The 24,977-nt window shown below is 39.6% G+C and overlaps 2 protein-coding genes across 3 annotated transcripts in view; both read right to left on the reverse strand.

Annotated features, from left to right (window-relative positions):
* Positions 1–19,172, reverse strand: part of LOC114443458 (E3 ubiquitin-protein ligase SMURF2-like) — a 38,812-nt gene extending 19,640 nt beyond the window's left edge. For both annotated transcript variants that reach the window (XM_028417510.1, XM_028417502.1), the window contains exons 1-3: positions 18,748–19,172; positions 3,368–3,406; positions 2,165–2,273 (exon numbers count right to left, since the gene is read on the reverse strand). In XM_028417510.1, the coding sequence (XP_028273311.1) occupies positions 2,165–2,273; positions 3,368–3,406; positions 18,748–18,799 (200 nt within the window). In that variant the 5' untranslated portion in view covers positions 18,800–19,172. The remainder of the gene's footprint in view (positions 1–2,164; positions 2,274–3,367; positions 3,407–18,747) is intronic.
* A 1,096-nt stretch (positions 19,173–20,268) lies between these two features.
* On the reverse strand, positions 20,269–24,753 carry LOC114443494 (importin subunit alpha-1-like). Its single transcript, XM_028417577.1, has 11 exons — positions 24,630–24,753; positions 24,205–24,323; positions 23,965–24,105; positions 23,254–23,342; positions 22,770–23,038; positions 22,495–22,589; positions 21,910–22,173; positions 21,485–21,718; positions 21,098–21,280; positions 20,735–20,884; positions 20,269–20,389 (listed from the first exon to the last, which is right to left on the reverse strand). Exons 2-11 carry the CDS (start codon positions 24,268–24,270, stop codon positions 20,306–20,308), a joined length of 1,575 nt encoding a protein of 524 aa, XP_028273378.1. The 5' UTR covers positions 24,271–24,323; positions 24,630–24,753; the 3' UTR covers positions 20,269–20,305.
* Positions 24,754–24,977: the final 224 nt, after the last annotated feature.

Below are 24,977 nucleotides of genomic sequence, written 5' to 3' on the forward strand. Positions count from 1 at the left end.
TTTTTCCATCTCTCTGATTTGCACACAACATGTACATGCTTCATTAGGTAGATACTGCAACAGCAAAAATAAAGAGTCAGGTCTAGTTGAACAGACAACAGCAGACAAGGTGAAAAAAATTGGGTCAAATCCAGAGTCACTTTCCAGGACAAACTAAATCCAGACCTGCAGGACTGAAATGTGTTCATGCCAAGAAACATACATTACATGGAAAACAAAACAAAGATTTCTTTCCAGAACGCACATATTTTATATTAACGTTTGACAGCCTTCAGTTCTTAACATCTGTAAATACAAAAAAAAAGAAAAAAAGAAAAGAAAATCAGAGTGCAGATAGGATTTATCTTTTGACTCGTACACATCAACCACCTTGATCTATTTTAGAAGACAGTGCCAAAGCATTCTTGCTTATGTCCTCTAAGCTTGCAGTTACTGGTCTCTTGTATTTGTGATTATTTGATTATTAACATCTAGCTCCAGTGCAGACACATGCAGTCTTTAATGCAGTCTTGCTCAAAACAGAGAAAGTATACAACTAAAACTAAACCCTTTTCAGGCATAGAACAAACATTTGCTTTATGTTAACATTCACTTCACACCCATGTCAGTGTATGTTTTGACACTGTGCATCCAATGGGTTTTTAATCTGGTTGTCAATAAGTGCAGCACAGGGCCATCGATATAGTCAGCCTACTACCGTGGGGACACATGACTTCTCACTGAAGGGGGGTGGGTAGAGACCGATAAAAGTAATACAGGCATTAACATGACATGGCAGGGTACACACAGTTCAGAATTTAATATCTTTGGAGTGAAGGGGGCAGGGAGCAATTCTGACATTCTAACTAAAGCAATGTGAAGTGTTGTACTGGAAAAGGCTGAAAACTGAAGGCCAAGCATGAAGAGGCAAATGGCCAAAACCAGATCTACACACTGCTGAAAGTTCATGAACTTTCAGCACAGTCGTGTTGAAAGTTCATCGTTTCCTCAGTCATGCACAGAACATCAACATCAATAGCAGAACTACAAAGTATGTATCATTTCTCAGAGTACTTTTGACACATGAGGAATCAATATCAGTATCAGGGTCACATGTAAAATGACCCCACCTCCTAAAGCTTTAGGCAGCAGATGGGGGTGTGGTTGAGCTGGCAATCTGCCGAACCACACTCCCATCTGCCTTCTGTGGCATGTTAGCCATTTCCTGAACCAGAGAAAGGGGCCAGGGGTCGCTGGTGGGGAACACACTCCTCTGAGAGGGAGGGGATAGAGAAGGGGAAGAGAATTATGCAAAGTGGGAGGGGATCTGAGACTGAAGATGTCAGGGAAGAGAGACATTTGAAAGAGGAAAGTGTAGGCCCAAAAAGACCAGATGTAGGGCAGGAAAGTACAGACATAGTTACTTCTAGTCTAATCAATCAGTTTGCAAACAAATTCCTGTAAGTTTCCAGATTAAAAAATGTCCCATTTTAAACAGTAGTCAAATCCTAAGCAACTGATTCCCCCTGAACCACATGCAGTCATTTTTTATTCATATCACCATGAGTTCATTTGCAACAAGGTACATCAAACCTATCAATAAGTTAGGCGGATAATGCACAACAAATGGGCAACATGTCCTAACATTAGGCTTTAAGCTCCCTTAAAAAATACATGAAGCCTTTTACACTTCTGAGACTAAAAGTGTAAAAACGGAAGGTAAAAAAAGTAAGCTTGTGCTAAAACAGCTTATTAGGATAAAGTAGAGCCGCAAAACTATTTAGAAAAGCCACTGATCAAATACCTAAAATAGACCTAATTGTTTTTTGAGAAAGGAAGAATTTGTATGACTTGGGTCTTAATAAAATCTCAGTGTCCTCAGTATGGAATGTCTGTAATGTCACGCTACAAGACTTTCTGTTGTCATGTAAAACAGCTCACATGGTTTATACATGGGTGTTTCTTTACATACCAAAAAACTTGTTACAGCACTTCCACACAAAGCAAAAACCGGCATGACATTGACAACACTTCTTTGTGGGCTGTTGTAATTTTCAGGAAGTACGTGACCTTATTCTTTTATAAATTCATTACAACCGCACATTCACAGCCTTTGCTTCTTAAAGAGGCATAAAGAGCATAATGCAATAAGCCACAATGATACACAGCTCTGCTGTTGACTCACAGATCATAATGTTGATTCCACTTTGGGTCAAGCGTGTTTCTCACAGTATCTGTAGAGTGGCATTGTCCTGAACCATCCACCACCACTTTGGCAAAAGGGTCTGGCAGCCCTGCAAAAAGTAGACAGAGACAAATGAAGATGTTTTTGTTAGTGACTACACAAACATTTTGTGATCACTGAAACTCCTATCATGGGCAGTGCAGGAGTGACAACATTTCAAACCCCATCTGACAGATACACAGGAAACTCTAGTGATAAGATGACCTCTGACCATCATCAAAGCAGTAAACTTTAGTTACCTAATTTTATTTGGACTGACAATAAAATCAGGAAACCTGGCGACACTTTGAGATGCACATGTTGCTCTTTCAGCTATTGAAGTGGAAACCAGACAGGTCAAATCACACAAGTGTGTAGCAATTTATTTAGTATGAGTCTTTCAAAGTGGCTAAACAGGTACATTAAATGTTATATGTAAGAAAAAGAAGCTCTCTCATTTATACGACCTTTACGTAGAACGTAGCAAACAGCAGGAGCACAAGAGAAAAACTATAACGCAAGTCTCATCACAGTATCTGGAAATCTGATAAGGGATTATCTTTTAGCTGGCAGTCTGCCATGTTGGTCTGTACATGTGTGTAAACCTGTTGAGCTCTTTCACTAAGTATCTTGGAACTTCCCTCCTGGTGGCTGTGTTCCTATATGTGTACCTGGTGCTGTTGCAGTTTAGTACGAAGACCAGTTTCCATAATGAAGTAAATATATGAGGATTTCTTGGGTTTAATCTATTGCACAATTAATAAAAAGAGCATAACACGTTCCTATTACTTAACCAAAGGTTGATGAAAAGACCTCAAGCTAAATATGAAGTACTACTTCGTCTACTTCCTCTTGCTCGATGCTGTCTAAGAGTGAGCATGTATGCATGTTTATGTGCATCTGTTTTACTCTTGTTGTGACTTTAGAACTCTCTATGTATCATCACCTAAACTAAAAGTAGACCTGATACCTATTACTAGAATTTAGGTTAGCAATAGGTCTCTGTACAAGGTTTCTACTGTGTATAACAGACAGACGGCTCCTCAGGGACTTCATTTACAGCTTCAAAAAGCAGCAAGCTGCCACTGCTGACAAAGCCCATTTTAATGCACAAGAGAGGGAATTGGACAAGAATAGCAACATGTAAAAATAGTTGTTACTCACGAAAGAAATCTTTCTTTGCCAGGTTCTTTGCACACAGGACTACAAGAGAAGGAATAAAGAAAGTTGTTTAGGTTAACATGAACATTTTTCACATTTTGATTGCACTGACTATTATTTTTCTATAGTAATTAGTAAATGACCATTCATTTCTTTACATTTGATTATTTATCATTTCTGACCTCTGCTGTAAAACCTAACACACGTATATGTATTCACTTCCTGCAGTGGCTGCTGTCTATATATTAGTCTGTCAATTGTCACATGCCAAGACACCAGTTGAGAGTTTCTCATTGTAAAATATTGAGCAGACAAGCATTCTTTCTTGTATGTTTCAAGTCCATAGGGTCTTGCATCACGGGCAACATGCATAGCTTTTCCAAAGTTACACTGAAAGAGTCAAAAGTAAGATGGTCAGTCTGAGACTGGCTTTGTTCCATCTTTACCACAGTGTTGCCTTTATTATTCCCCTTTCTTAGATGTTGGTGTGTTGCAGGACTTGAACTAAAGCAGGCCAGTGGTTTGCTAGATAGAGTTGGCAAGACATTTCTATGATACTTACAGAGAGAGACAAAGTAGGCCAAGCATTAACAAGAGCAGTGGCAAAAAAACGCAAAACGCAATGAATGCACTAAAAGCAACAGGGAACCTAAGAAATGTGAAAGGGAGTTAAACAAGCTTTTGACACTGCCAGCAGACAGATCAACATCCTGATCACTTGTCACTTAGTGGGGATAAGCTCTCAGCAGGAAAACAAGAGGCAAGGGGAAAAAAATCACTATTAAAATCACACTGTATAAGCCTCTCTGTCAAAGCTCTCACATATCCATCAACTTCTTTATTTATGGCTTTCTATTTGAAGTCAATGGCTGGCCCTACCTTTTCATTATTGCTACAGTTATGAACTACCAGTTTCACAAATACAGAAGAACTGCTGAGCCTGAGGCTGTGAAGGTGTGTCACATCTGCCTACAACGGTAAGTCGCTTTGTTTTTCCAAGCTGTTTGTTATAATCTGTGCTTCGCGATTTTTTCCCATCACATATATAAATACAAGAAGATTCAATGCACGTTTTCTGGTTAGTCAATTTCTGATAAATAAGTCTAATATAGCGTCAAAGGTAACATTGGACAATGTGTCCATTTTTTTCCAGAAGTAGCCTGCTAGTAGCCTTATTTGGAAAATATGCACATACAAATGCCCTGACTTGATTTATTTTCAGTTTCCCTTTCATGTGTGTAGTAAACAACAGGGGATTTTCCCCTATGTCAGACATGTCTTAATGTTGTTGGTTTAGGAAATGAGGTTGCACCTGGTGAGTGTGTGCAAAAAGCAGGACATAGTGAATCTCAATACACACATTTGCTCACTGTGTACTGAAAATTACACAAACACTGCAACTACATGTAAAAACACTGATCTCTTGTGAACATGGATTACACAATAGATCATGTAAGAATGTGCAAAATTGTCAATAATGAGAAATGAGAAGCACCACTTCCATAAAAGATATTGGCAGCCTGAGCAAACAAACCTAACATTACACCCATTCAATATGGAGACCTTGACAGTGACCAAAATGACACAGTCAGGAATATCAGACAGAATCACAACAAAGGAACATACAATCTCAACAGAAACCAAATTACACCGACTGGGCCGACTGAATGAACACTAACCATCAGCTTGTCAGGGGAAATTACACGGCCAAAACCAACATCATGGGTGCTGGCCAAATCAGAGGCAGCCAGAAAAGAATCCTATGGGACAAAATGGACACCATGTTGTCGGCAGACAAGTGAAAAACAGGAGGAACAGAAGACTGAAATCTTGGCAGAACATTTTGGGACAGAGAATCCAACTCAAAGTCAAACTTAGCCAAACAGGCCTGAAGCCTTTTCTTAAATATATATGTATAGAGGGTGGTTTGTGTATATGTAATCCAGGAAATTAAAGGTTTAAAATTTAGTCCATTGTGTCTACTGCTTAAAACTCATATTTACTTAATTAAATTAACATACAAATCCATTAACAGCTACTCCTAATCATGTATAAATGGCAAAATCCAAAGAAGCTGCTGTCACATGCACAGCTGCATTCAAATACTACTATATTAAGACAATAAAATTCTTTACTCTAATAGTGTTTCTGGGTCCATCTTCTTGGTAGGTTTAAGCACGTAGGATAATTAAAACAAACTGAGTGGAAAAATAGCTAAGAGGGAAGCGAAAGCTGTAAGTCCCATATTCTGAGCCCCCACAAAACAGCCATCAAAACAGTAAAACTGAGCATATTGTAAACAGGGATACTAATTTAGAGGTCTGGAACATGACTGATTCAACGAACTTCAATATTTTTGAACAATGCACCTCACCACTGCTGAAAAGGTAAAACAGATTAGTAGCTACCAGGTTAAACTCGGTGTGTACTTGGCTCTTTGGTTACTAAACTGTGCTAATGAAGATTAAGGGATTGACCTGCACATTGCTGCTCTGTCCCAGCTACTATTACCACAGAGACAAAATCCTTTCTCTTTGATAACAATAACCTCTCACCAACTGTGCTGCCGGGCACAGCAGGATAATGCCACTGTTTATGATTGCTCCCAATTGAGCAGTAACAACTTGGAAAGCAAAGATTTCGAAGATAAAACTACCAGAAAGGAGTGGAGGAGAGTGCATGACCTTACACCAGGTTTTGACTGGGCCCCTTCTTGTTAGGAAAATTAATTGCTATACTGACAAAAAAGAAACTGCCACTGAAAACATCACGAGTTAGCTGTTGAACTCAATCAATGCTGATGACTAAATATAATGTAACATATTTGTGAGACCTGTTCTAAAATACCCCATGTCATAAAATACATTCTTCACAATATGGCCTGAAAAACTTAAGTTACAGCTGATAAACCCCACCGATTCCTATATTATTGTACAATAGGCCCCACCATACTTACCACCATATAAATATGTGAATCTATTGGCTAATGCAAATTCTACTGCTATGGGACTATAGCATCAATGGACAATCAAATCTCATATTTAGGTCATTTTAGGGATCCAACAGTATAGAATAGCTGCCACATGAATAGGCAGGCCATGGTGTCTCAGAGCTGACAGAAGACCAGACTCACTCAGATCCTAACACAGAAAGCTAGGTCGACTAGGAAACGGCAAACTACCAGGAAGCCCTGGGGGGAAGCTGTCCTGGTGCAGGTCATCATCACCACCATAAACCGGACAACAGAAGGATAATAAATCAAGCTGAACGCTTGTTTACAGTTACGTAGCAGCAAAGAAAATGACAACAATCATTGATTTTGGAATGATGGCTGGCAATTCTGCGAGATATTTCATTTGTTAGATATTAACAATGGTAATGTTTATGAATAACAATGGGCATTATTAACCACACTACCTCATCAATGTGGCACATGGCACATTATTGTAACAATATGAAAACAGAATAAATGACAATTATCACATAAGGCCCCTATATTCCACAGTATTGTGTTCATATTGACATCCTATGAAAATTCATCCTCTAATTATAGGATAAGCTCAGATCATTTCTAGTTTTTAGGTAAGCATGGCTGATTTAGTCATTTGACCACTAACAGTTGCCTCGTCACAAAACACAGCAGCTGAAGGGTCAAAAGGAGGTCAACTCCGCTCCTTTGTTTTTAAAGCGATTTGGAACAGCTGCTACTTTGAGACCAATTGCAGGTGAATCCTTCCATTGCCCAGACAAAGTCACACCAGACAAAGCTGATCCATCAAAGCAATTCATATACAAGTAATATAATGAGTTTACCACTGTCTGGTAGCTAAGGGATGCAGAGACAGACAGGGCTCTATCACTGACCCAGACAATATATACTTAGGCTTCAAAGATCACAAATAACAACCAATCCCAAAGGGTAACAGGAAGTAGATTACTCAGCCCAAACAACTTTTTAATACCAGACATGAAGACCAGTAAATGTGAAAAACAACTTCTGAAGTTACAGCACCTTCTCAAGGTGACAGAACATAATCAAAAGTAAGGATCACACAATGAGTCAGAAGCTATAAATAGCTAACCCCATAAATGTTTAGATGTAATTATCTACATGTTTAACGGTCATCACCACCACCATCAGGCTCTCATGGTTTAATGATTCATGTTACTAAGGGTTCATGAAGGTTCATGTAACTAAAAATGGTAAATCTTTGCATTTTGTGACATGATAAACCCAGCACTCACTAAATACAAGCACAGTCCAAATGGTTCTATTCTGAAATTAAAATTAAGATTTATTCAGATATGTATGGTAGTTAATTTATGGATTAAGAAAAAGCCTTTTAGTGTTCTTTACAAAATATGCACCCTGTGGTGTTGGTTACAAAGAGAAGCCGTTAAAGGGGTGGCAGCTTTGTAACGTCTCCACCTATCTGAATACAAAAGGTCAGGCTGAAGGTTGGTATTATCTCTAGCCAAAAGGTGAAAGGTCATAAACAGACATGGGGAGGGGTTCCTTGGGGATTCACACTAGTTTTCTCAAGAGAGTCTCTACAAGTTGCCATTTGCACTAGTTGCCTAACACCTCACTGTTTTTGTGAAAAGGGATGAAGGGTAGGAGTCAGGTGTTAAAACAAAATGCTTATAGCTTGAGAGTTCCTGCCCTGAGTGGACGAGTTTGTGTGTCTCAGGGTCTCGTTCTTGAGTGAGGGAAAAATGGAACGAGAGATTGACAGGCGGATTGGTGCAGCTTCTGCAGTAATGCGGTCACTGCACTGGTCTGTCGTGGTGAAGAAGGAGCTGACCCAAAAGGCAAGACTCAATTTACATCCCTACTCTAACCTACGGTCATGAGCTCTGGGAAATGACCAAATTACTTTAATGCTCCATATTACAGTGAATTGGAATGTTTAGTCAGATTGCCTGAAAATATTAGCATTGTAAATTCTTCATAAAAAGGAGATGACAAGACAAATGATATAAGCTGTATTCAGGCTCACACAAGTATGTTATTTGCACAACCCAGTTCTCTGGACCACCAGCATGCCTCTAGCCTCTTGTACTCTATTGCCATTGTCACACTAAGGAGATGGCCTAGTCTACACTAGACCAACAAATTTGTGGTCAGTAATTCTATGACTAGTGTGCACAGCTTTCTCCACTGTCAAGGACAGCCATTTTGTGGTCCATTTTCTCAATTAATTATCTAGCAGCACTGCAAGAACAGGACAGTTGACCCTTGCTGCATCAGCATCATGCAGTACATGAGAACACAGAACACTTAGTAATGTGATACTTGTTTAAGAGTTATTTTATTTCATTTGTGTATTCAAGTTGCCAATGGTTAATTAAATCATATACACAAAACATTACACAACAATTCACAAGACACAAGACCCTTCTCTGTGCCACACAACACAAGCCCTATCAATTTAAGAAAACATCCTACCTTTTTAGGGGATGATTCATTTGCTCACTATACAAACATTACTTTGAACCTCACTCACATACAAAACTGCTTTAAAAACTCAGTGTTTCTGCAGTCAGCCGTTCAGGTTTAAGAGGGCAAGCCCAACTTTGGCACAGTTATAGCTCATGCAACTAGCCCATGCTGAATCATTCCATTAGTATTGTTCAACAGTTAAACAAAACACTTGCTCTTCCCCCTTCATGCCTCTCCGGCGGGTTTGCAGAACAAAGTATATGTTGGGAAAGTGTCAAGAGCTTGAGTACTCAATGTGTACGTGACAAAGTTTATGTTACTGCAGCAAAAAAAATGATGATGTGGTATAAATGAGCATTTTTGAGTCACTACATTGAATGATCTAATCTACATTGTACTTCCTCTGTGAAGCCATTACTCAACCTCCCACCCCAAGCCCTTCTCCAGTCCAGTGAATGCTCAGGACGCTAATTATGTCATTCAGTTAAGAGGCCAGTAGTCTACAGCTGACACCCCCCTCCACTTAGCTCCCCAGGGAAACGGCAACAGTCTGGAGCGAACATAGTCACTGCAGACAGAGGGGTGAAAAGGTAAAGATGAAATGTTCATCTGGAGGCAGTAATGGTGAGAAGGGAGAAAGGAATGTCAGGTTAGGAGGAAAGAGGTCTATCAAGAGTCACAAATCTGTGCAACACAGACAATACAGAGGGGGACTTGGAAAGAATTATTGTAAAGGAGAGAGAGGGGAGGGAAGGCGGAGGGGAAGTTCTTTTGAAGCAGGGAACGACGTTGATGACATTTTGGCAACAGTGGAAGTCCAAGGAGACAGTGATGGTGGACAGAGATAAGACAATGAACAAAGTAGACCAGTCTGAGAACTTTGTCTGAAAATTTATGATGTCTGCCTGGGATATTTAGTCCTAGTATTTAATTTGTCTGTTAAAGCACTGCAGTCAGCACTTGATGTCTCTGAACCCTTTAAATATATTTGAACAAAGTCTGGTGGCTGATCTGCCATCCAGCATATATGAAAAAAATTGACCATAATATAACACAAAGATTTCATACATAATGCAAAAATATTAACTAAATGACCATTGACAGAAAAAACAACTTGCAAAATAAAGTACCTAAATTATATTGTTATTAGATGGCTTTAAGAAGGAACATGATGAACAGATTTTTAATGAATGGAAATCTAGGAGGAAGATGATGTGGAGCGAATAGTAAAGGATAAAGGAAGCGATAAAGAAATTAAAGAATCAAGGAGGTAGAAATAAGCTGGGGTGAGTCAAGCAAGCTAATCTCAACAGTCACAAAGCAAATGGGGTGATCAAAGAGGAAGCATTTAGACTGATGTTTGACTTAGTTACAGTGTAGTGTGTCACACCATAGGGAAGTTATCCCATATGACTAATTAGGTACACTTATCTATTTGACCAGACAGTATCATTCATGCTAAAATTGTCTCTGGAATGTAGTACAGTCATCGTCTCAATATTTAAGAGAAGACCACTCAATGATTCACATGCAGACAAACTTTACCACAAGAAAACAAGAAAATAGAAATTACATGGAATGGGGTGGCTGCAAAGTGTGATTAGTATTGGAGGTTTGTTAGTTCACCCAGAGAGCGATTAGTCCCTGCAGCTATTTATCCAATATGTTAGCTGCTCAAAATTTAGCTTGACCTAATATACATTATGCTTTGGCTATAGCTTGAAAGTAGTACAGTGTAACTTTGACAATGTTTAATTAGCTGTTATCACACTAAAACTTATTTAGCACATCTTATATAGAATAGAATAGAATAAAATGCCTTTTATTGTCACTATACACAAGTACAATAAGATAAATCTTCATTGTGATTCCAGCAACTACTGTATCAGTCCCGGAGTCCAGGAGCATGCGTATGTGTACAGAAAAACAACAGGTTGCATAAGTGTCTGTGAATGTGTGTGTTTGCCTACGACGAGTATGTGAGACTGTGTGTGTTTATTCCCATATGGATGCCAGGATTCATTTACTAACAATGTCTGTGCAGAGTACTTTCCCTTAGAAACAGGGCAATGAAAGAAGACAGTTGCAGAGAGAGATGATGACCATGACTATAAAGTGGAAAACAGTATTCAGACGCTGGGGAGTGGAGACGGGAGAGCAATAAAAACTGCAGCACTGGAAGAGAAGGGGCAAACTGGACCCACAAGACTCACAAGGTTAGCATTTTGACTCCCATACCTTCAACAGGTGAAATAAGCCATAATTGTTCAGTGTCAAGTGTTAGTCATTGAGCAATTGAGCAAAATAATACAAGTAGAGAGTGAGGTCATCCAGGCTAGGATCCATAAATATTCACATATAATCCACTTAACACTGAGATGTTAAGGCCAATGAGGTAATCTGAGTCTATAACAGTGTCTGAAATAGCTAATTGGCCCAACAGACACAGGCCCTCTTTATTCATATGAGCATATGACGACCCATATGTCACCAGTCACCATCAGGCCCACCACCCACTGCCAATATGGCACAGCCACTGGGGAAGTGCCAAGTTGTTAAGACTGTATCTAGGTCTTGAATGGACTGGCGCACTGAAATAAGAGCATACATGAACATTTGGAAATTTGCAGTTACTTTTATCTTCAAATGCAACATGTCTGATATATGGTCAATCAGAAAATGAAATCTAATCTAATGCTACTTTGTCAAATTTACAATAAAAACTGTATCACTCTAATTGTACGACTGTCTCTGTCCCACATTTAAACTGAAAACAGACAGGGAGGAGAAGGGGATGCAATTTGAGCGTCAGTGTATTTAAGTGTGTGTATATGTACAGTAGATGTGCTGAGTGGTCTACCAGACACACACAAATATACAGGTAGGAAGTCTGACCACAGAAACAGTAGCAGGAGAACAGTGAGTGGGAGGAAAGTGGGAACCGTAGTTTAAACCTTCTTTCAACTACATCTGGTATTATATTGTCCAAGTCAACACTTAATGCAAATAAATGATGAAATGTTTTTTTTAAACCACTGCCACTAGTCTAAGATACTTTTAAGTGATTAAAAATAAAGTGATTTGATTACTTTCCTGGGATCCCTAGAATCCCCTCACAGGCTCTTGAGATTACCCGAACAAACACAGAGGACTGTGCTGTACTGTGGCAAGGGATCGGTACAGGAAGTGTATTTGATTGCATGTGCATGTGTGTGCACATACTATAAGACGTTGAAAACAGAAAAAGATAAAAAAAAATGCACCAAACTGGAGCCACAACGGCAGAGACGTCTGACAGCTGTCTGGACTAGATCCGGGGGTTAGTGAGGGAGAGGAAGGAAGAGAGAGAAATGACAGAGAGATGAGGGACATCCTGTTCAGAAAAGAAATGAGAGAAAAGACAGAAAAGAAAAATGTAGGATAGAGAAGCTCATGATGAGAGGCAGCAGTGAGGCGTTAAAAATGTTGAGTCATCAGTAGACAGAAAATTAATGGCCGACCATGTCAATAAATTACTCTTACTGGCTATTTTTATATGAAAAAATTTGATGGAGTTTACATTCTCCCATTTTTTTACATTTCTGAATTGAAGATTTTACGACTCTTTATAGGACAAAACATGGTATCTGAGGGACATTGTAGCAAGTCAAAAACTGGAGAAGATTTATTTTATTTTTTTTGCCTCCCCAACATTTCTATAAGACTGTCAGAAATGCAGTGCTATAGCCATATGAAAATAGTGATTTGTCTTACTGCAGGAAAATCCTTTTGAAGCACTTGGAAAGTTTAATGTATTCTGCACATTGAAGCCTACCTCCTCTCTAGTCAGAGGCGGTTATGCAATACCGAGGTGTTCAGTCTTTCCATTTTCCTGCTCAGAAGTACACTGATGCTACCAAGTTCAAAAGTAATTTGAAAAGCAGATTAAACTGAGGATGGACCTGAACCACAAAGAAGAACTTTTTAGCAAATTCATAGTTCAGGACAGGATGTAATATGTATAACAAAGCAATAGAAAAAATTGTATTTATATTTTCTGCTGGACAAGGTCAGTTCTCTCTGAACTCATTTTATCCGATCGAACAAGCATAAGGTTTTGTTCAACTGCAGAGCATGTAGGCTCTTTGTGTGCTACGTGGTAAAATGCAGGTCATGAACACAGAAGAGTAACACCGAGTTATGAGACTGGCAGTGTCCTTTGAGAGATCATTACCTAGTCACAGACTGTGTATAGGCCAGGTGCTTTTTTGTGCCTTTTTTAACAGTAACATTTCAAATCATTATAACCCGATCTGATATCAAGCACCATTTATCTTGAGGTAATCGATTGGCCGGCTGCACAGAGGTGACATCTTCCTCTCCAGAGAAGGATACCTCAATGTATGTTTAGTCATGGGTGTGATAAAATGTGCTAAAACCAACAGTAATATCCACTGAAAAAGTCCACATAATGAACACAAGGATTATTCCAAATGGGAAATCTGAGCACAAAGGAAAGACTAAAATGACTAAATATGGCTTATTTGAATGGCAGATTACCATGCAAAAATAATCGGATTGCCAAACTTAGGTTCTCACAGAAATAAAATCAAAAACAGAGATAGGAAAAACATCATATATTAGACGAAAACAGCATATATTTTAAAAACAATGACAGCCAGCAACTGTCCTGCTGACCAAAAAGGGGATATCAGTAAAAAATTATATTGAATCAATATGCTGCTGTTATGAAGAGTTACACAGCCAGTGTAAATGTCAACACATATGCCCCAGACCATAAGCATCTGCTCATTTATTACCCACATTCCTTAACAATACAGTCATGCTGCAATACCACGTTGTAACCTTCAGTACTTAAGAGTATGGATACAAAAATACTCAGCTATATGCATTTTTTAACACTAAAACCGTCGCAATAAAATATAAATAAACTATTAATATTCTGGTCTGCAGCACAATGTTGTCTCCTGTGTTTCTTTTAAGAACTACTGCATCATACAGTGGAAATGAACATTTCCATATGACACTGGGGGCCACGTGAGCTGTGAATGAGCGTACACAATCTGTGTTGTGTGTGTGGTCAAATGAAGTATACGCTGGGGATGCAGACTAAACAGAGCTGGAGGAAGTCTGGGTACAGAGCTCTTTGCTGCACTACAGAACCTAGCCACAACACAGTGACCCCAGACGCTACAGGCAAAATCAAGCAGACATGCAAATGCACAGAGTTGTAAACACACACAGGAGCAGCATCATCTCCTTCCTGGCAGCTAGTGCACACACAGACTAATCTATACCACTGAAGGTTTAGCTTACTAGCTACACCAACTATTCCTGCTGCAGAAAGTGTACTTTACATTGAGGTTCTTGTGCATTACACAAACATCTTTACATTTCATTTCAGATGCCCATGGCTGCATAGTCACAAATAAGATTCGGCTACACTTGTCACTGCTGCTTGTTAGAGTGTTGCAGCTGATTGGACAGTCGTGTACATTTTCACTTATCTCAATGCATCCATATTAAAATAAAATTAATTGCTGCTTTTTGTCTTTAACATCATTCTCCTACAGCAGCTTCATATCACTCACTAAGGTTAACTGCTATAAAAACTAGCAACATGATGTATTACTTAACTCTTCAGTGTCAGTGTAAACATTGCAAGCAGTACAATCGTTACATGATCCATATGGACAAAAACAGAGGCAAAACACTTTTGTCTAATTCCTAACCCAATCAAAGAGTAACACAGCAGGCAGCCGTCTTGTCTATCTATTGCTCAGACAACTCATGCCCTACTTGGATCCCTGCCACTCTGCCAGGACATAAATATTTCAATGATGTAGCCTGTGCTTGTCATAGTACCACAGAAGAGTTTAATGGCTTTAGATGGACCCTGTGATTGGTATCATCTGAAAAGGTTTCAAGCGACTGGCCTAAAAAGTCTTAAACAGAGCATTATAGCAAGAATGTACAGCAAATCTCTAACACCACCCATTCTTCCATGTTCAGAAATATACAGACTCAGAAACAAAGGAGCCAAATGAAAAAGGAAGTATCTAATTCCAGACGGAGGAAAGCAGTAGGAAATAAGCAGGTAGGCCTGAACCATAGACTTCAAAGACGTATGGAGTGTGACAACAAATTACCTGCACATGGAAAACACTGCTTTTCCCAGTGTGGCAAGTGAGGCGTTACGGCAGTGCATTCAAAGCAGCTAAGGTAAGGCTTACATATCCGAGTGTGCACGGTCTATTCATAAATGTTTCAGTACAAACACTGTTACCCTCATATCTTTCTTTGCTCATTTTCTTGGAGGCAATTTGTACAAAACGTATCAAATTTCTAATCAATGCCTATGAACTGTCTAAATGCATTATAACTAAAGCACTGCTTGTTCATAATATAAGCTGATAGAAGGAGTAAATAAATCAGAGAATCAAACACCCAGCATGACACACTGACTGTGTGCTAATGAATCATAAACATTAACTGGTCCATGTTTCAACTATCAAAACGCTGAGTTGTTTAAAGGAAAACAAATCGCCCACATGCACGCATGGCCCAATCCTTCACACTACCAGCAGCTAGCAATGTGTTGATCCCATGTGACCAGCTGTATTTTACGTATATATACACTAAACTAAACTGTAAAGACCAGCAACTGACAAGCAGAAACAATATTACCAGAATAATCCATTCAAGGTGAGGATGAAGACATGACACACAGATGAAAGTGAGACTGATTTAAAGATTCAAATTATGAATGAATGTACATCCTACCTCACATACCTCAAACACTGTACCACCCTAATTACTATTTACAGAATGACAATTCATATACATATTCATATCTTTTCAATTCCTTATTCTAATGATAATGTCTGTTGGTTTTTAGTGTCACTTCAATACACTGACTGTCTTTGCGCCATTTGCTCCTAATATTTTAGGAAGCTGACACTCCTAATTTAGCTCAGCATTGCGTGCTAACAGTACATCCTGTGGAGGCCCAGCTCTGTACACGAGTGCATCTGTGTGCATTTGCGCATGAAAGTGTGTGTGGGTCTTCTGTTTTAAGAACACACAAAAAAATGTGCTTGCACACACTAACAAGCTGACACACACACACACAAATACAGATGTATTTTCTGAGAGGTGACAGTGAATGCTGAGACAGTGGTCTCTGACAGCTTCCCTGAAATGCACTCTGCCCCGGTGGCAAAGCTGGGACTTGAACTAAGACTGGATCTTTATCTTAATCACCAGCTTCCTGGCTTTTTTCCCCTTCAACACACACCTTCCCAAAATGTTATAACGAGAAGGACATGCACACACAAAGCATGACAGCAGATAACAAATACACATGCGGGTTTCCTTGCATGCCTGAGTGTCACAGACTCGCACAGAACAGAAAGAATTCTGAGATGATTCTTCCAGTTGTTGCCTGCTTATTGCAAGCCAAATGAAGGCTAATGGAGTAAATGGATCACATATAGACAGGCTTCCTCCCTCACAGTCACACCATATTGCAGCCAGAAATTGAAGGTGGGTTAGGGATGGATTCATCCCCTTGTACATCTCATGTGAATAAGAATATATAGGTTTCATCCTGTTAAAGAAACACCTGGTTTTTGTTTTAGTTCCAGTAAATCGCACACAATCGTACATGGATGCGACGCTATAACTCATTGCGGTGTCAGAAGTAACAGTTCTCGAAATCCAAAATTGCTCTTGACAGCAAGCTCCATGACACGACACACCGCCTACTACAAACTCAAACTGTTTTTAATTTAAGCACCAAAGAACAGCTGTCCCAGATAAACCTAAAGGACAAGCCTTTTTAACAAACTAAAAGGTGCTTTTTTAATGCAGAGCAGGATGCTTAAACTGGGGATAAATCCAGTCAAATTCCAAAATCCTGTAGTGTGTGAAAACCCAAACTAAACAAGTTCTAATCCAAAACTGTGACAAGGGGGAATCCCAGCACAGGGTGGCAAACTACTGTGTGCTTCTGTGAGTCGGGAAAAAGCACAGTTCGTTTTGATATTATTGTGAGAAACAGAGCCAGAGAAAAAAATGGATGCAGTTAAGCTATAGCTGGCAAAAGCATTTTGTCCCCAGAAGTACAGAATTGTGTCTAAAGTGTCAACATTAAGTGAGTCTCTGTGCAGTATGAGACTTTACCCAGTTGGAAACAAACATAGGAATTATTGGTGACACCACCATGTCAATGATTATTATACTTGACAGTGCTTCTGCAAAGACCTGTGGGTACATGAAGAAAAAAAAGTTTGGCAATCCCATGAAAACAAAGCAGTCTACAAGTTTAGCATTTAATAAACAGGTACAAGCAGGCTGGGATAAAGATAGGGTTATGGTTCATTTTAAATACAAATTTTCATCTTGTGGGCGACTGGGAGGCTTTTAGGTCATGGTCAGAAATTTGAGAATCACCTCAAAAAATATAAAATATATTAAGCATAACAATCACTTTATATCCCTATTCAAAACCATACTGTTTAACTGACTTGTCATTCTCTCTTTCACTGTCAGACAAGGAGACCACAGAGCACACAGAGTACAACTGGAGTGGCATGCAATCTTTAGTCTAAAAGCACAGTCTCAGACACATAAATCACGTGTATAGCTACGACCTGACAAACATCTGCGTGTGCAATGAAGATTTGACATCATGGATCGTCAAATGAAAGGTGTGCAATAGCTGTGGCCATTCTGTACACTATAAAAATCCCTAATTCCCCTATTCTACACGTACAGACACACACCCACTGTCCTCACTCTAGTGAAACACATAGAATGTGTCTATGATCAGGAAAGACTCTCTCTGAGGTTTCACATTCCTGGGATTCCGTCTGAAGACCACTGCAGCCCATTTAAAACCATTCCCCATATGGAGTGGAGAAAAAAAAAGGCAAGCAAACAGGCCTGACAAGTGGTTAGATCTTTGAGTATTGATTTCTCTTTACAGCATTACTACAACCTTCTAGGCAAATGAACCCATTTGTCACCTGTAACACACTACACTTAATCAGATGCAATATAGGTCTGTGAAGCCTAGTAAAAGTGATTCAATGATATATGCTGTGAAGTATAAAGCAAGAATCCCTTTACAACACTGATGTGAAGTTTTCTAATGAGAGTAAAGGTAACTGATCACCAAATATTAGTAAACATGTGATTACAGTGCAAAAGTCAAAACATACTATTTTTCTAACCTGATCATCACAGACACCCTTTTCAAGAAATAGATAATATAAACATAATAAATGTGTGTGTTTTATTACAGCACAAGACAAATTGTAGTGTCTTAGTATTTATTTTCCACACACACTAAAAGGCGCTCTGGGGACATCGTTTATGAGACAGTTGATTGATAGATTTATCAATAGTGATTTAGCTACTATTCGATACAAAGAAACACAATACCTTCCTTTAAACAACGCCCTTAGACAAAATAGTAGGGATTTATTACCCATAAGACATTTTAAAATAATCGATCACAGCTATTGAGTCAACAGCAAAACACAGACATTGGCACAAGCTTTTGCTATATCAAGGTTAATTATTTCAACTACCTTATCCCTTGAGGGAACTGATAAGCAGACTGAAAAGCAAACTCAGCCAGCTACGTAAATACAATATAAACAACGATGTTGTAACAGCTAATGTCTGCTAACGAGCAAGGCACATTAGGTGCTGGTCATAAATGCTATAACTGCATTGGCGTGGCTTAATTTCAGCCAAAGCAAATAAGTGAAATACACATACGACACAATATGAGTTATAAAATGTAATCACACAAGACAACCATGCCAGTGCCCCGCAGTACAATCCCTAGACGTCACTTAGCATGCTTGGCTAGCAAGCTAACTTGCTAACGTTTCCGATAAGCGCAGGAGGGGGTTTAAATTTTGCTTACCTGTCAACCGCAGCTTTACTGGGCCATTTCTTCTAACTCCTTGGTTAGACATTCCCCTTTGTGTAAAAATGCACAAAACTGTCTAATTCATGTGTCAGCGTATGAGTTCTTCAAAAATGTATTTCCCAAAACAATCCCTCGGCTAGCTTGGTGTTAGCTTGTAGTATCACCATAGCAAATCACGCTGACTGTGAGCGCAACATAATGCTACCATAATCACATCGCTGGCAGAACACTCTCCACTTGAGCCCCCTTTTTTTGTTAAAAGATGCAAAAAAACTACATCCCCAAATGCCGATCATGCCGCGTCTCATATAAGAGTGACGATACAAATCAGGTGAACGGTTTGTCCTCCATCTGGACCCGGGCTGCTTCAACTGGAGCTGGTCGCGATGCTGCTGGTAAAGACTGACTACCGCAGCTCAGACATGGTCAGGGAGGGAAACATCAGCGCACATCCGGTACGATCGTTCAAAATAAACCCACGAGTTTATACATTTAAATGCCAGCAATTTAACCACTAACAATTAAAATCGTTTCTCCATTCAAATAGTTCTGTTATTAATTTGAGGGAAATTATTATAATTTTTTTCGGTATTTTTTATCGTGGTTTACATCAATATAAAGGTAGAGAATTTTAGACTGTCCACAACGGATCAATACTAATCAGTAAGAAGGAAATGGGTTATACATTATGATTATATATTATATTACTACTATATTATATTACTAAAAGACCTTTATATGTATCTTTATATATTTACATCTCCCACATATTATGTATAACATTCCCATTACAAATAGAATAGAATATACTTTATTAATCCCTTTGGAAGGTCCCTCAGGGAAATTTGGGAAATATTAAATTATCATGACCCAAAGTTTTTTCACTCTACTGAAACACAGATTTCATTCAGTGTCTGTGGTCTAGGTCAGGGTCCTTGTACAAGTACACAACAGTGTCACCTAGTGTCGAGATGAGCACCAGTTACATCCTGTTTCATTCTCGTCTTTTTTTTTGCTGTTTCCTTCACAGGGTGCAGGTACCTATCCCTCGGTGGAAGAAAACAGAAATACACACATCCACACACAAACCCTTGCATGTTACATTGTGGAATACTGCTTACATACATTGTACTGTGGGTGTCATTTTATGCTTGGCATCAAAATAAAGTCACTGGCACACCTTACACTTGAGCAATGTTCCTTTTCACTAAAGGTTGTAAATGACTACCCCAGTCCTGAATGCTGATCATACCAGGTCCCATAACTGTGGTTTGTACGACATTTGAACAGAAGTCCACTCAGGCTGCTTCATCTGGAGCTGCTTGTGATGCTGGTAAACGCTGCAGCTGCGGTTTCACCTAGTGTTGAGTTAGGCAAGGATTATATCCCATTGTTTGCTCTCATCTTTTGATAAGCATGTTTTTCCTGTTCACAGCGCACATACATTTACAACCAAAATCAATATGAAATTAAAACAAAACAAACTTGTTTATGAGTAAAATTTATTTACAGATACCCTTTAAACTGTGGTTAAAACAAAGAACAGGACATGTTAAAACTGGAAAGTGCTTTGGTCCTCAGAGGTCTGGAAGCCATAGGAGTCAGGACTGGCATCAGGAACTAGAGACACGTCCTCCTAAAAGAGGGAGATTATGAAGTCATGGCATGTTTTGGTGACAGTCTGATGGACAAAGATTAGACCGATTCTGTTGTAAAGGGGATATTCTGTCAGCAAAGACAGTGTCTGCTATGCATTGGTGGAGAGAAAATTGTGCATATTTTTAATTATAAGCACATTCTGGTCAATAAAAAACAAAAACAGATACACTTCACTTTCACTGTGGCTATTACAGATGATAATGTTTGAATCTGAGTGACACACACATACACTTTATAATCAGTTTTTAGTAATTGATCTTTAAAACTGGTCCACTTTCATTGACCAGACAATCAAGGATGGGAATGTGGGAACAACACTTACGTCTTCAGAGAAGAATTTCTCTATAATGTTAAAGGCGGACTTAGAGACAGCTTCATTGCTGTGGGTCTGCAGCATCTCTAATGTGTCCAAGCCACCCAACTCCTCAACCATTAGGCACAGTTTTTCAAGATCACCAGTTTTTTGTGCCATCTGTGTAGAAAAAGGCATAAAAAAGAAACATTTATTTCTATTCTTCTAGAGTTTCTCTCTAAAAATCTAAGTATTTACACTGAAATAAACCAATAGTCCTCAGTATGCCTTACAGGACAGCTCCAAAAACAACTTAAATTGCAAAAATTGTGAACTGCAGAATGCTGACTGCGGGAACAGGGAACTGAAATGTTTTCTTTCTTGGTACTTCACCTGTAAAATATTGCAGACTGCATCCAGACCAACCAGGGTCATCTTGCTCTCTTTGACTGTTAACAGACTTAACAGGGGCTTCAGAATATTGCAATGGACCAGGTAGGCCACCTGCTCCACTGTTCCACCACTGGTATAATTGGTGACTGCCCACACCGCCTCCCTCTGGGTCTTGTGGTCTCCCTAAAACACATTTTTTAGGTGTTTTAGGGCAGAAATATATATATACAGCAAAACTAAATAGGCAATATAAAATGTGTAGCATGTTGCGGAGAATCCCCTGTGTGTATATAGTGTTTGCATGTGCAGTGCTAAGGGCTTTTTTTAAAACCAAACTAATTAGTAAAATATAAAGAACTCCATTGAGATCTGCTCCTGTGTTCTGACCTGTTGGAGGATCTCCACCAGAATGGGAATAAGGCCCGCATTGATGACCTCCTGAATCTGCGAGTCCTTGCCAGCAGTAATGTTGGACACTGTCCAGGCTGCTTCTTTTTGGATGTTGGGTTTGGAGTGGCGTAACAGGACAGGGAACATTGTCAGGGCACCTGCATTCAGCACACACTGGGTCTGCTCATCAGTCCCTGTCACAATGTTTCCAAGTGACCGGAGGGCTGGAGTCTGGAAGTGAAGAACCAGTAAATTATTTAAAATGACTCATAGTTATAACATAAAATGAAAGACAGTTGATGACTGTTGTAACTTTAATCCAACTATCATGATGACAAGAATAAGTGATTAGGGTAAATAAATAATATTAATGTACAATAATAGGTATTACAGATTGGGGACTGACACTTAACATCACTTACTATAATGGAGAGTTCCTCACAGGCCAGAAGCTGTACAAGACGGGGCACCAGACCAGCCTGCACCACCACCTCTATCCTCTCATTGGAGCCATCAGTCAGGTAGGACACAGCCCAGCAGGTGTCAACCAGGACGTCTCTGTAATTGCAGTGGAGGAGGTGCACCAAGGCTGGAAGCAGCTGCTGCACTGCCTCTAAAGGTGGAGCCGGGTTTTTGTTTCGACACAGGTTGGAAAGTGTCCATGTGACATTTCGCAGGTAGCTAGACTGGTACAGTGGATTAGGAGATACAGCAACAAAAGGTGTCATAACATGATAATTACAGCCACATGCAGTATCACATCGACAAGATTTATAACCCTGTTAAAATCTCATTTTTCAAAGAAAATCACCAAAGGGTGCCAGGATTATTAACTTCAAAAACAATTTAGTGATTATTGCAGACTAATAATAAGTATTAAGATTAAAAAAAAACTGCTGACCACCAGAATAGACTAACAAGTCAGTCAGTGATCCAACACAATCATCCTGCCAATCTTATAAAAGAGGTCTTAATAACTGGGTCAAAATGGTATGACTCAAACTTACAGGAAATACAGACAAGTCAGGGGTAGCCAGCAAGGTTAGAATTGGTTGGAGACCACCATGTTTGATCACTAGGTCTCTGTAATTTGATCCATCACCTAAATCAGGAGAATTGTGGATTAACTGTCACTGTCAAAAAACACTGGCAAGAAAGCGGCAACTAAATTAAAGGATACATGGGTGAAAACAAAAGCAGCACTATCTATACACAGAAAAATGTGACAGTGCTCACATGTCTCAAACACAAAGAGATGTCAAGTTCTCTCAACACACAGTACCTGCAATGTTACCCAGGGCCCAAATGGCCTGTTCGCTGATGTGCTGATGGGGTGATGTCACCAGGTTAATAAAAGCTGGAATGGCTCCTCCTTTTACTACAGCAGAGGTCTGATCCGAGGTACCTGAAGCGATATTAGTCAGGGCCCAGGCAGCCTCAAACTGGATGGGAGGGCATTCAGATAATGCCAGAAAACTAATAAACGTTGGAATGAGACCAGCATCAATAATGCTATCAACAGGCGGATGCTCCTCTCTGGAGATGAGTTTTCTGTTTAGAGAGAAAAAAAAATCCGGTTTGCTTGTTAGTGAAAGCAAAAGATTCAGGAAAAAATAAAACAAAATCTTGTTGTAACACAAGTTGCACCAGATACATGATTATTATAGCAATATTGACTAAATAGACTGGATATTTAATATTAGGTTGATCCATGGGGCCGATGCATTGAAAAACAGTTATTACACAAACAAGTAATATAATCTTACCTGGCTGCTTGTGTAGCCTGCAGCTGAAAATCTAGATTCTGGCAGCTTATACCTGCTACAATCTCCTCCAAAGTCCATTGGTGAGTAGACTGTGGAGCAGGAAAACAGGAGAGGATTACTGCCTCAAACAGGAGTTTAAAAACTAGAAAAGAATTTCAAGAAGAAAATGCAAGTTTGATCGGTGCAGCTAAAGCATTGCTTCGAACGCTGACGTGAAGGATTGCTCTGAATTGCCGGAGAATCTGTAATCTGAATTCAATTTGCAGAAACGCAGTCAAGAATTTGAACAGATGATGCTCTTATTTTGAAAAGTAGAAAATCTTTGAATACTAGGAAGATACAGGAAAGAAACTGCTGAAGACAAGAACAATATGAAGTCACTGCCCTGAAATTATAGCTTGGAAATATATATATATAAAAGCTTATAAGAAGGACAGGCTGTATGGATGTATGTATTCTAATGTGGAAAGGTAATGGACAGCTGAATGGTCATCAGTCATGACAGCAGGTTCATGATAACAACTTTTTCATAAGCCCAGAAATGTATGCACAGACGGTGTTGCAGCTCATCCATGTGAGAGTTGCATTATGTAATCACACGTCCACAACATGAGACCCACGCAGCTGTGTTTATTTCTGGCGCGTCCTGTTTACCAGCCAGTCATAGTGCGAGAAGCAGTAGCTGCAGTAGTTTCTTTTGCTGGGGACTACCTGTGCATTGGGACCTTGTGTTTGTAGTGGGGAGGACGGCTCCTCCAGAAGACACTGGACGTTTCTTCTCTTGAGGATCTGTTCGTCTTTTATTGCTTTTCGGAGCTCCACGTTGACTTCCGCCCTCCTTCGCCTGAGCTCCTGAATATGTCGACACGCATAAAAAAAAGTACAGGAACTTAATACGATGGACTGCTCCGTTAAAAAATACCCACGCTGACGGCTAATGTCGAGACTTACATTAGGATCCTTCCCTTTGTTTTTGAACCGGTTGAGCCGATCTCCGCTGACGCCGCCGTTGGACATTCCTGACCGTTGAGCAAGGCAGTGTGTTCCAGTAACGTTATGGACACTCCCTGCTAAAGGAGGAGAAACAAAACAAAATAAAGGAATCTGTTCTACCAGCGGCTACTTTCACTATTAGCATCTTTCGCTGACTTTTAGTTAGCTTGCAGTAAGCTAGCTTAACAGACGGTTGTAAACCCAAGCCGGTTATCTAATACCATGTGGCCCTTAGCATATAGAGCCTATGTGGCCAGCCAGTACCTCCTACGGTAACAGAAACAACGAATGACTCCTTTTTATAGGGAATAAACTGCGATTATACAAAATAACGACAATTTTATGAAAATAACATTCAGAGAGAGCATGTGCATGGTACTCACGTTCAGATTCTCCGTATTTTTTCACACTGTACGTGACGCCGTGTTAATACCGCCCAGTATTTTCTGACTTTTGATTGGACAGTTGCTCTTTGAGCGCCGCCTGTATCTCCGCTGTAAAAAAAAGTGACCCACAACAAAGCTGTTGTCACGGCAACCGACGTAAGTATCGCGAGAGAATGCGTGCGCATTTTTACAAGCTGGCCGGATGCCTTTTGTTTCATTGTGGAATTGTACTGCGTTGTTTTTGGTTCTGTTATGTCATCATTAAAAGCTCGACTACACGTCCATCATATTTTAAAACTTAAAAATATGTCATAACACCTGTTTTCAAGAGCTTTTTCAATTCAA

This window comes from Parambassis ranga, chromosome 1, assembly GCF_900634625.1.
Source record: "Parambassis ranga chromosome 1, fParRan2.1, whole genome shotgun sequence".
Taxonomy (NCBI): Eukaryota; Metazoa; Chordata; class Actinopteri; family Ambassidae; genus Parambassis; species Parambassis ranga.